General features: G+C 44.8%; 1 protein-coding gene across 4 annotated transcripts in view; it reads left to right on the top strand.

The window, feature by feature from the left end:
- LOC137368899 (junctional adhesion molecule-like) overlaps nucleotides 1-13,702 on the top strand; it is a 116,445-nt gene that overhangs the window by 45,095 nt on the left and 57,648 nt on the right. For all 4 annotated transcript variants that reach the window (XM_068029161.1, XM_068029163.1, XM_068029160.1 and 1 more), the window contains one exon: nucleotides 12,412-12,473. In XM_068029161.1, coding sequence (XP_067885262.1) covers nucleotides 12,412-12,473 — 62 coding nt within the window. The remainder of the gene's footprint in view (nucleotides 1-12,411; nucleotides 12,474-13,702) is intronic.

Genomic DNA, 13,702 nt, shown 5'->3' with positions numbered 1-13,702 from the left:
GTTTATTGGGAGGTTAATATACTGGATGGAGGGGGTTTATTGGGAGATTAATATACTGGATGGAGGGGGTTTATTTGGAAATTAATACACTGGATGGAGGGGGTTTATTGTGAAGTTAATGTACTGGATGGAGGGGGTTTATTTGGAAGTTAATACACTGGATGGAGGGGGTTTATTGGGAGGTTAATACACTGGATGGAGGGGGATTATTGGAATCTTAATACACTGGATGGAGGGGGATTATTGGATGGTTAATACACTGGATGGAGGGGGTTTATTGGGAGGTTAATACACTGGATGGAGGGGGTTTATTGGGAGGTTAATACACTGGATGGAGGGGGTTTATTGGGAGGTTAATACACTGGATGGAGGGGGATTATTGGATGGTTAATACACTGGATGGAGGGGGTTTATTGGGAGGTTAATACACTGGATGGAGGGGTTTATTGGGAGGTTAATACACTGGATGGAGGGGGTTCATTGTGAAGTTAATGTACTGGATGGAGGGGGTTTATTGGGAGGTTAATACACTGGATGGAGGGGGTTTATTGGGAGGTTAATACACTGGATGGAGGGGGTTTATTGGGAGGTTAATACACTGGATGGAGGGGGTTTATTGGATGGTTAATACACTGGATGGAGGGGGTTTATTGGGAGGTTAATACACTGGATAGAGGGGGTTTATTGGGAGGTTAATACACTGGATGGAGGGGGTTTATTTGGAAGTTAATACACTGGATGGAGGGGGTTTATTGGGAGGTTAATACACTGGATGGAGGGGGTTTATTGTGAAGTTAATGTACTGGATGGAGGGGGTTTATTTGGAAGTTAATACACTGGATGGAGGGGGTTTATTGGATGGTTAATACACTGGATGGAGGGGGTTTATTGGATGGTTAATACACTGGATGGAGGGGGTTTATTGTGAAGTTAATGTACTGGATGGAGGGGGTTTATTTGGAAGTTAATTCACTGGATGGAAGGGGTTTATTGTGAAGTTAATGTACTGGATGGAGGGGGTTTATTTGGAAGTTAATACACTGGATGGAGGGGGTTTATTGGATGGTTAATACACTGGATGGAGGGGGTTTATTGGGAGGTTAATACACTGGATGGAGGGGGTTCATTGTGAAGTTAATGTACTGGATGGAGGGGGTTTATTGGGATGTTAATACACTGGATGGAGGGGGTTTATTGGGAGGTTAATACACTGGATGGAGGGGGTTTATTGGGAGGTTAATACACTGGATGGAGGGGGTTTATTGGGAGGTTAATACACTGGATGGAGGGGGTTCATTGTGAAGTTAATGTACTGGATGGAGGGGGTTTATTGGGATGTTAATACACTGGATGGAGGGGGTTTATTGGGAGGTTAATACACTGGATGGAGGGGGTTTATTGGGAGGTTAATACACTGGATGGAGGGGGTTTATTTGGAAGTTAATACACTGGATGGAGGGGGTTTATTGGATGGTTAATACACTGGATGGAGAGGGTTTATTGGGAGGTTAATACACTGGATGGAGGGGGTTTATTGGGAGGTTAATACACTGGATGGAGAGGGTTTATTGGGAGGTCAATACACTGGATGGAGGGGGTTTATTGAGAGGTTAATACACTGGATCGAGGGGCTTTAGTGGGAGGTTAATACACTGGATGGAGGGGGTTTATTGGGAGGTTAATACACTGGATGGAGGGGGTTTATTGGGAGGTTAATACACTGGATGGAGGGGGTTTATTAGGAGGTTAATACACTGGATGGAGGTGGTTTATTGGGAGGTTAATACACTGGATGGAGGGGGTTTATTGGGAGGTTAATACACTGGATGGAGGGGGTTTATTGGGAGGTTAATACACTGGATGGAGAGGGTTTATTGGGAGGTTAATGTACTGGATGGAGGGGGTTTATTTGGAAGTTAATACACTGGATGGAGGGGGTTTATTGGGAGGTTAATGTACTGGATGGAGGGGGTTTATTGGGAGGTTAATATACTGGATGGAGGGGGTTTATTGGGAGGTTAATATACTGGATGGAGGGGGTTTATTGGGAGGTTAATATACTGGATGGAGGGGGTTTATTGGGAGATTAATATACTGGATGGAGGGGGTTTATTTGGAAATTAATACACTGGATGGAGGGGGTTTATTGTGAAGTTAATGTACTGGATGGAGGGGGTTTATTTGGAAGTTAATTCACTGGATGGAGGGGGTTTATTGTGAAGTTAATGTACTGGATGGAGGGGGTTTATTTGGAAGTTAATACACTGGATGGAGGGGGATTATTGGATGGTTAATACACTGGATGGAGGGGGTTTATTGGGAGGTTAATACACTGGATGGAGGGGTTTATTGGGAGGTTAATACACTGGATGGAGGGGGTTTATTGGATGGTTAATACACTGGATGGAGGGGGTTTATTGGGAGGTTAATACACTGGATGGAGGGGGTTTATTGGGAGGTTAATACACTGGATGGAGGGGGTTTATTTGGAAGTTAATACACTGGATGGAGGGGGTTTATTGTGAAGTTAATGTACTGGATGGAGGGGGTTTATTGGAAGGTTAATACACTGGATGGAGGGGGTTTATTGGATGGTTAATACACTGGATGGAGGGGGTTTATTGGGAGGTTAATACACTGGATGGAGGGGGTTTATTGGGAGGTTAATACACTGGATGGAGGGGGTTTATTTGGAAGTTAATACACTGGATGGAGGGGGTTTATTGTGAAGTTAATGTACTGGATGGAGGGGGTTTATTGGGAGATTAATATACTGGATGGAGGGGGTTTATTTGGAAATTAATACACTGGATGGAGGGGGTTTATTGTGAAGTTAATGTACTGGATGGAGGGGGTTTATTTGGAAGTTAATTCACTGGATGGAGGGGGTTTATTGTGAAGTTAATGTACTGGATGGAGGGGGTTTATTTGGAAGTTAATACACTGGATGGAGGGGGATTATTGGATGGTTAATACACTGGATGGAGGGGGTTTATTGGGAGGTTAATACACTGGATGGAGGGGTTTATTGGGAGGTTAATACACTGGATGGAGGGGGTTCATTGTGAAGTTAATGTACTGGATGGAGGGGGTTTATTGGGAGGTTAATACACTGGATGGAGGGGGTTTATTGGATGGTTAATACACTGGATGGAGGGGGTTTATTGGGAGGTTAATACACTGGATGGAGGGGGTTTATTGGGAGGTTAATACACTGGATGGAGGGGGTTTATTTGGAAGTTAATACACTGGATGGAGGGGGTTTATTGTGAAGTTAATGTACTGGATGGAGGGGGTTTATTTGGAAGTTAATACACTGGATGGAGGGGGTTTATTGGATGGTTAATACACTGGATGGAGGGGGTTTATTGTGAAGTTAATGTACTGGATGGAGGGGGTTTATTGGATGGTTAATACACTGGATGGAGGGGGTTTATTGTGAAGTTAATGTACTGGATGGAGGGGGTTTATTTGGAAGTTAATTCACTGGATGGAAGGGGTTTATTGTGAAGTTAATGTACTGGATGGAGGGGGTTTATTTGGAAGTTAATACACTGGATGGAGGGGGTTTATTGGATGGTTAATACACTGGATGGAGGGGGTTTATTGGGAGGTTAATACACTGGATGGAGGGGGTTTATTGGGAGGTTAATACACTGGATGGAGGGGGTTCATTGTGAAGTTAATGTACTGGATGGAGGGGGTTTATTGGGATGTTAATACACTGGATGGAGGGGGTTTATTGGGAGGTTAATACACTGGATGGAGGGGGTTTATTGGGAGGTTAATACACTGGATGGAGGGGGTTTATTTGGAAGTTAATACACTGGATGGAGGGGGTTTATTGGATGGTTAATACACTGGATGGAGAGGGTTTATTGGGAGGTTAATACACTGGATGGAGGGGGTTTATTGTGAGGTTAATACACTGGATGGAGGGGGTTCATTGTGAAGTTAATGTACTGGATGGAGGGGGTTTATTGGGAGGTTAATACACTGGATGGAGGGGGTTTATTGGGAGGTAAATACACTGGATGGAGGGGGTTTATTGGGAGGTTAATACACTGGATGGAGGGGGTTTATTGGGAGGTTAATATACTGGATGGAGGGGGTTTATTGGGAGGTTAATACACTGGATGGAGGGGGTTTATTGGAAGGTTAATACACTGGATGGAGGGGGTTTATTGGGAGGTTAATACACTGGATGGAGAGGGTTTATTGGGAGGTTAATGTACTGGATGGAGGGGGTTTATTGTGAAGTTAATGTACTGGATGGAGGGGGTTTATTTGGAAGTTAATACACTGGATGGAGGGGGTTTATTGGGAGGTTAATATACTGGATGGAGGGGGTTTATTGGGAGGTTAATGTACTGGATGGAGGGGGTTTATTGGGAGGTTAATATACTGGATGGAGGGGGTTTATTGGGAGGTTAATATACTGGATGGAGGGGGTTTATTGGGAGATTAATATACTGGATGGAGGGGGTTTATTTGGAAATTAATACACTGGATGGAGGGGGTTTATTGTGAAGTTAATGTACTGGATGGAGGGGGTTTATTTGGAAGTTAATACACTGGATGGAGGGGGTTTATTGGGAGGTTAATACACTGGATGGAGGGGGATTATTGGAATCTTAATACACTGGATGGAGGGGGATTATTGGATGGTTAATACACTGGATGGAGGGGGTTTATTGGGAGGTTAATACACTGGATGGAGGGGGTTTATTGGGAGGTTAATACACTGGATGGAGGGGGTTTATTGGGAGGTTAATACACTGGATGGAGGGGGATTATTGGATGGTTAATACACTGGATGGAGGGGGTTTATTGGGAGGTTAATACACTGGATGGAGGGGTTTATTGGGAGGTTAATACACTGGATGGAGGGGGTTCATTGTGAAGTTAATGTACTGGATGGAGGGGGTTTATTGGGAGGTTAATACACTGGATGGAGGGGGTTTATTGGGAGGTTAATACACTGGATGGAGGGGGTTTATTGGGAGGTTAATACACTGGATGGAGGGGGTTTATTGGATGGTTAATACACTGGATGGAGGGAGTTTATTGGGAGGTTAATACACTGGATAGAGGGGGTTTATTGGGAGGTTAATACACTGGATGGAGGGGGTTTATTTGGAAGTTAATACACTGGATGGAGGGGGTTTATTGGGAGGTTAATACACTGGATGGAGGGGGTTTATTGTGAAGTTAATGTACTGGATGGAGGGGGTTTATTTGGAAGTTAATACACTGGATGGAGGGGGTTTATTGGATGGTTAATACACTGGATGGAGGGGGTTTATTGGATGGTTAATACACTGGATGGAGGGGGTTTATTGTGAAGTTAATGTACTGGATGGAGGGGGTTTATTTGGAAGTTAATTCACTGGATGGAAGGGGTTTATTGTGAAGTTAATGTACTGGATGGAGGGGGTTTATTTGGAAGTTAATACACTGGATGGAGGGGGTTTATTGGATGGTTAATACACTGGATGGAGGGGGTTTATTGGGAGGTTAATACACTGGATGGAGGGGGTTCATTGTGAAGTTAATGTACTGGATGGAGGGGGTTTATTGGGATGTTAATACACTGGATGGAGGGGGTTTATTGGGAGGTTAATACACTGGATGGAGGGGGTTTATTGGGAGGTTAATACACTGGATGGAGGGGGTTTATTGGGAGGTTAATACACTGGATGGAGGGGGTTCATTGTGAAGTTAATGTACTGGATGGAGGGGGTTTATTGGGATGTTAATACACTGGATGGAGGGGGTTTATTGGGAGGTTAATACACTGGATGGAGGGGGTTTATTGGGAGGTTAATACACTGGATGGAGGGGGTTTATTTGGAAGTTAATACACTGGATGGAGGGGGTTTATTGGATGGTTAATACACTGGATGGAGAGGGTTTATTGGGAGGTTAATACACTGGATGGAGGGGGTTTATTGGGAGGTTAATACACTGGATGGAGAGGGTTTATTGGGAGGTCAATACACTGGATGGAGGGGGTTTATTGAGAGGTTAATACACTGGATCGAGGGGCTTTAGTGGGAGGTTAATACACTGGATGGAGGGGGTTTATTGGGAGGTTAATACACTGGATGGAGGGGGTTTATTGGGAGGTTAATACACTGGATGGAGGGGGTTTATTAGGAGGTTAATACACTGGATGGAGGTGGTTTATTGGGAGGTTAATACACTGGATGGAGGGGGTTTATTGGGAGGTTAATACACTGGATGGAGGGGGTTTATTGGGAGGTTAATACACTGGATGGAGAGGGTTTATTGGGAGGTTAATGTACTGGATGGAGGGGGTTTATTTGGAAGTTAATACACTGGATGGAGGGGGTTTATTGGGAGGTTAATGTACTGGATGGAGGGGGTTTATTGGGAGGTTAATATACTGGATGGAGGGGGTTTATTGGGAGGTTAATATACTGGATGGAGGGGGTTTATTGGGAGGTTAATATACTGGATGGAGGGGGTTTATTGGGAGATTAATATACTGGATGGAGGGGGTTTATTTGGAAATTAATACACTGGATGGAGGGGGTTTATTGTGAAGTTAATGTACTGGATGGAGGGGGTTTATTTGGAAGTTAATTCACTGGATGGAGGGGGTTTATTGTGAAGTTAATGTACTGGATGGAGGGGGTTTATTTGGAAGTTAATACACTGGATGGAGGGGGATTATTGGATGGTTAATACACTGGATGGAGGGGGTTTATTGGGAGGTTAATACACTGGATGGAGGGGTTTATTGGGAGGTTAATACACTGGATGGAGGGGGTTTATTGGATGGTTAATACACTGGATGGAGGGGGTTTATTGGGAGGTTAATACACTGGATGGAGGGGGTTTATTGGGAGGTTAATACACTGGATGGAGGGGGTTTATTTGGAAGTTAATACACTGGATGGAGGGGGTTTATTGTGAAGTTAATGTACTGGATGGAGGGGGTTTATTGGAAGGTTAATACACTGGATGGAGGGGGTTTATTGGATGGTTAATACACTGGATGGAGGGGGTTTATTGGGAGGTTAATACACTGGATGGAGGGGGTTTATTGGGAGGTTAATACACTGGATGGAGGGGGTTTATTTGGTAGTTAATACACTGGATGGAGGGGGTTTATTGTGAAGTTAATGTACTGGATGGAGGGGGTTTATTGGGAGATTAATATACTGGATGGAGGGGGTTTATTTGGAAATTAATACACTGGATGGAGGGGGTTTATTGTGAAGTTAATGTACTGGATGGAGGGGGTTTATTTGGAAGTTAATTCACTGGATGGAGGGGGTTTATTGTGAAGTTAATGTACTGGATGGAGGGGGTTTATTTGGAAGTTAATACACTGGATGGAGGGGGATTATTGGATGGTTAATACACTGGATGGAGGGGGTTTATTGGGAGGTTAATACACTGGATGGAGGGGTTTATTGGGAGGTTAATACACTGGATGGAGGGGGTTCATTGTGAAGTTAATGTACTGGATGGAGGGGGTTTATTGGGAGGTTAATACACTGGATGGAGGGGGTTTATTGGATGGTTAATACACTGGATGGAGGGGGTTTATTGGGAGGTTAATACACTGGATGGAGGGGGTTTATTGGGAGGTTAATACACTGGATGGAGGGGGTTTATTTGGAAGTTAATACACTGGATGGAGGGGGTTTATTGTGAAGTTAATGTACTGGATGGAGGGGGTTTATTTGGAAGTTAATACACTGGATGGAGGGGGTTTATTGGATGGTTAATACACTGGATGGAGGGGGTTTATTGTGAAGTTAATGTACTGGATGGAGGGGGTTTATTGGATGGTTAATACACTGGATGGAGGGGGTTTATTGTGAAGTTAATGTACTGGATGGAGGGGGTTTATTTGGAAGTTAATTCACTGGATGGAAGGGGTTTATTGTGAAGTTAATGTACTGGATGGAGGGGGTTTATTTGGAAGTTAATACACTGGATGGAGGGGGTTTATTGGATGGTTAATACACTGGATGGAGGGGGTTTATTGGGAGGTTAATACACTGGATGGAGGGGGTTTATTGGGAGGTTAATACACTGGATGGAGGGGGTTCATTGTGAAGTTAATGTACTGGATGGAGGGGGTTTATTGGGATGTTAATACACTGGATGGAGGGGGTTTATTGGGAGGTTAATACACTGGATGGAGGGGGTTTATTGGGAGGTTAATACACTGGATGGAGGGGGTTTATTTGGAAGTTAATACACTGGATGGAGGGGGTTTATTGGATGGTTAATACACTGGATGGAGAGGGTTTATTGGGAGGTTAATACACTGGATGGAGGGGGTTTATTGTGAGGTTAATACACTGGATGGAGGGGGTTCATTGTGAAGTTAATGTACTGGATGGAGGGGGTTTATTGGGAGGTTAATACACTGGATGGAGGGGGTTTATTGGGAGGTAAATACACTGGATGGAGGGGGTTTATTGGGAGGTTAATACACTGGATGGAGGGGGTTTATTGGGAGGTTAATATACTGGATGGAGGGGGTTTATTGGGAGGTTAATACACTGGATGGAGGGGGTTTATTGGAAGGTTAATACACTGGATGGAGGGGGTTTATTGGGAGGTTAATACACTGGCTGGAGGGGGTTTATTGGATGGTTAATACACTGGATGGAGAGGGTTTATTGGGAAGTTAATACACTGGATGGAGAGGGTTTATTGGGAGGTTAATACACTGGATGGAGGGGGTTTATTGGGAGGTTAGTACACTGGATGGAGGGGTTTATTGGGAGGTTAATACACTGGATGGAGAGGGTTTATTGGGAGGTTAATACACTGGATGGAGAGGGTTTATTGGGAGGTTAATACACTGGATGGAGGGGGTTTATTGGGAGGTTAGTACACTGGATGGAGGGGTTTATTGGGAGGTTAATACACTGGATGGAGAGGGTTTATTGGATGGTTAATACACTGGATGGAGAGGGTTTATTGGGAGGTTAATACACTGGATGGAGGGGGTTTATTGGGAGGTTAATACACTGGATGGAGGGGGTTTATTGGGAGGTTAATACACTGGATGGAGAGGGTTTATTGGGAGGTCAATACACTGGATGGAGGGGGTTTATTGGGAGGTTAATACACTGGATGGAGGGGGTTTAGTGGGAGGTTAATACACTGGATGGAGGGGGTTTATTGGGATGTTAATACACTGGATGGAGGGGGTTTATTGGGAGGTTAATACACTGGATGGAGGGGGTTTATTAGGAGGTTAATAGACTGGATGGAGGTGGTTTATTGGGAGGTTAATACACTGGATGGAGGGGGTTTATTGGGAGGTTAATACACTGGATGGAGGGGGTTTATTGGGAGGTTAATACACTGGATGGAGAGGGTTTATTGGGAGGATAATGTACTGGATGGAGGGGGTTTATTGTGAAGTTAATGTACTGGATGGAGGGGGTTTATTGGGAGGTTAATATACTGGATGGAGGGGGTTTATTGGGAGGTTAATGTACTGGATGGAGGGGGTTTATTGGGAGGTTAATATACTGGATGGAGGGGGTTTATTGGGAGGTTAATATACTGGATGGAGGGGGTTTATTGGGAGGTTAATATACTGGATGGAGGGGGTTTATTTGGAAGTTAATACACTGGATGGAGGGGGTTTATTGTGAAGTTAATGTACTGGATGGAGGGGGTTTATTTGGAAGTTAATTCACTGGATGGAGGGGGTTTATTGGGAGGTTAATATACTGGATGGAGGGGGTTTATTGGGAGGTTAATACACTGGATGGAGGGGGTTTATTTGGAAGTTAATACACTGGATGGAGGGGGTTTATTGTGAAGTTAATGTACTGGATGGAGGGGGTTTATTTGGAAGTTAATACACTGGATGGAGGGGGTTTATTGGATGGTTAATACACTGGATGGAGGGGGTTTATTGGGAGGTTAATACACTGGATGGAGGGGGTTCATTGTGAAGTTAATGTACTGGATGGAGGGGGTTTATTGGGAGGTTAATACACTGGATGGAGGAGGTTTACTGGGAGGTTAATACACTGGATGGAGGGGGTTTATTGGGAGGTTAATGCACTGGATGGAGGGGGTTTATTGGGAGGTTAATACACTGGATGGAGGGGGTTTATTGGGAGGTTAATACACTGGATGGAGGGGGTTTATTGGGAGGTTAATACACTGGATGGAGGGGGTTTATTGGATGGTTAATACACTGGATGGAGGGGGTTTATTGGGAGGTTAATACACTGGATGGAGGGGGTTTATTGGGAGGTTAATACACTGGATGGAGGGGGTTCATTGTGAAGTTAATGTACTGGATGGAGGGGGTTTATTGGGAGGTTAATACACTGGATGGAGGGTGTTTATTGGGAGGTTAGTACACTGGATGGAGGGGTTTATTGGGAGGTTAATACACTGGATGGAGAGGGTTTATTGGATGGTTAATACACTGGATGGAGAGGGTTTATTGGGAGGTTGATACACTGGATGGAGGGGGTTTATTGGGAGGTTAATACACTGGATGGAGAGGGTTTATTGGGAGGTTAATACACTGGATGGAGGGGGTTTATTGGGAGGTTAATACACTGGATGGAGGGGGTTTAGTGGGAGGTTAATACACTGGATGGAGGGGGTTTATTGGGAGGTTAATACACTGGATGGAGGGGGTTTATTGGGAGGTTAATACACTGGATGGAGGGGGTTTATTGGGAGGTTAATACACTGGATGGAGCTGGTTTATTGGGAGGTTAATACACTGGATGGAGGGGGTTTATTGGGAGGTTAATACACTGGATGGAGGGGGTTTATTTGGATGTTAATACACTGGATGGAGGGGGTTTATTGGATGGTTAATACACTGGATGGAGGGGGTTTATTGGGAGTTTAATACACTGGATGGAGGTGGTTTATTGGGAGGTTAATACACTGGATGGAGGGGGTTTATTGGGAGGTTAATATACTGGATGGAGGGGGTCTATTGGAAGGTTAATACACTGGATGGAGAGGGTTTATTGGGAGGTTAATACACTGGCTGGAGGGGGTTTATTGGGAGGTTAATACACTGGCTGGAGGGGGTTTATTGGATGGTTAATACACTGGATGGAGAGGGTTTATTGGGAAGTTAATACACTGGATGGAGGGTGTTTATTGGGAGGTTAATACACTGGATGGAGAGGGTTTATTGGGAGGTTAATACACTGGATGGAGGGGGTTTATTGGGAGGTTAATACACTGGATGGAGGGGGTTTATTGGGAGGTTAATACACTGGATGGAGGGGGTTTATTGGGAGGTTAATGTACTGGATGGAGGGGGTTTATTTGGAAGTTAATACACTGGATGGAGGGGGTTTATTGGGAGGTTAATATACTGGATGGAGGGGGTTTATTGGGAGGTTAATATACTGGATGGAGGGGGTTTATTGGGAGGTTAATATACTGGATGGAGAGGGTTTATTGGGAGGTTAATGTACTGGATGGAGGGGGTTTATTTGGAAGTTAATACACTGGATGGAGGGGGTTTATTGGGAGGTTAATATACTGGATGGAGGGGGTTTATTTGGAAGTTAATACACTGGATGGAGGGGGTTTATTGGGAGGTTAATATACTGGATGGAGGGGGTTTATTTGGAGGTTAATATACTGGATGGAGGGGGTTTATTTGGAAGTTAATACACTGGATGGAGGGGGTTTATTTGGAAGTTAATACACTGGATGGAGAGGGTTTATTGGGAGGTTAATACACTGGATGGAGGGGGTTTATTGGGAGGTTAATACACTGGATGGAGAGGGTTTATTGAGAGGTTAATACACTGGATGGAGGGGGTTTATTGGGAGGTTAATATACTGGATGGAGGGGGTTTATTGGAAGATTAATATACTGGATGGAGGAGGTTTGGCGGGTGGGAGGGAGTCACCCGATCGTCCTCCATTTTCTAGGGTTTCAGCAACTCTTCCGTCAAAGTTACGGCAGACGACTTTGAGAAGCCCCTGCAGAAACTTATCTCTTATCTCCAATAACCTCCCCATTACTTCCCTAGAACCAGTTACTGGAAGGTGCATCAAAGCTGCCGGGAATCATTTGTTACCTTGATTTTTTTTCTAGTTTCTGCAGCCCTCCAAGTGTTGCAGCTGCTGACTACGCCCTGGGTTCCTTGGATACCAGTCACACTCTGGTGCCAAGCTGAGACTGTGAACAGTGGTGATCTATTCACCTGCACTAAGTTTGATTGTGCCCACATCCCAGCATCTGCAATTTCTAGCAGGGTTCGATCGATTAACTATGTTCATCACTCTCAGAAATCTGTTCTCTGAGCAGGAAGTTGATGTGTACACAGGATGTTCCTTACTGTCACCTGGAATTATGCCGTTAGCTTTCTCTAAATATTTCTGTTGCTTGTTTTTTTAATTCAGGAAGGATCCAGATTCATCTGGCATTGCCGGGACCGATCAGACCCACCAGCAGCCTGCACCAGGTACCGTCTACACTCCAGTTAACGGATCAAAGTCCATTCAGACAGTTTAGTAGAGAGAGTTTACAGAATATCTACAAATAGAAAATACTGAACAGATATTCAGGGGCAGATTCTCACCTTCATTATCTGAGCGATAAACTGATGGGACAGATTGATGACCCTTTATAGACCCTGTCCGAATTTCATACTATTGAAAATAATTGAGTGAAAATCAGGTTTGTTCCATAAATGGTTGGTGATCCTCTCTCGACAATTGCAATCCAGTCAGTCTCACTCCCCAGTTCACTCCCCGCAGCCCTGTAGGTTTATTTCCTTCAAGCACCCATCCAATTTCCTTTTGAAGTCATTGTTTATCTCTCCTTCCACCACCTTTGTAGCCAATGAGTTCAAGGTCATTACCACTCGCTGCGTAAAAAATGTTCTTCCTCAGGCACAGCGGTGCAGTTGGGCAGCACAGCGGTGCAGTTGGGCGGCACAGCGGTGCAGTTGGGCGGCACAGCGGTGCAGTTGGGCGGCACAGTGGCGCAGTGGTTAGCACCGCAGCCTCACAGCTCCAGTGAACTGGGTTCAGTTCTGGGTACTGCCTGTGCGGAGTTTGCAAGTTCTCCCAGTGACCGCATGGGTTTCTGCCGGGTGCTACGGTTTCCTCCCACAGCCAAAGACTTGCAGGTTGCTAGGTAAATTGGCCATTGTAAATTGTTCCTCGTGTAGGTCGGTGGTAGGAGAATGGTGGGGAAGCGAGAGAGGAAATAGTTGGGGCCTTAACAGATATCTTTGCAACATCCTTAAACACGGGTGAGGTCCCGGAGGACTGGAGAATTGCTAATGTTGTCCCCTTGTTTAAGAAGGGTAGCAGGGATAATCCAGGTAATTATAGACCGGTGAGCCTGACGTCAGTGGTAGGGAAGCTGCTGGAGAAGATACTGAGGGATAGGATCTATTCCCATCTGGAAGAAAATGGGCTTATCAGTGATAGGCAACATGGTTTTGTGCAGGGAAGGTCATGTCTTACCAACTTAATAGAATTCTTTGAGGAAGTGACAAAGTTGATTGATGAGGGAAGGGCTGTAGATGTCATATACATGGACTTCAGTAAGGCGTTTGATAAGGTTCCCCATGGTAGGCTGATGGAGAAAGTGAAGGCGCATGGGGTCCAGGGTGTACTAGCTAGATGGATAAAGAACTGGCTGGGCAACAGGAGACAGAGAATAGCAGTGGAAGGGAGTTTC

Source organism: Heterodontus francisci, chromosome 4 (genome assembly GCF_036365525.1).
Source record: "Heterodontus francisci isolate sHetFra1 chromosome 4, sHetFra1.hap1, whole genome shotgun sequence".
NCBI lineage: Eukaryota > Metazoa > Chordata > Chondrichthyes > Heterodontiformes > Heterodontidae > Heterodontus > Heterodontus francisci.
The sequence above is the reverse complement of the archived record's forward strand: the minus strand, read 5'-3'. Positions and strand labels throughout refer to the sequence as shown.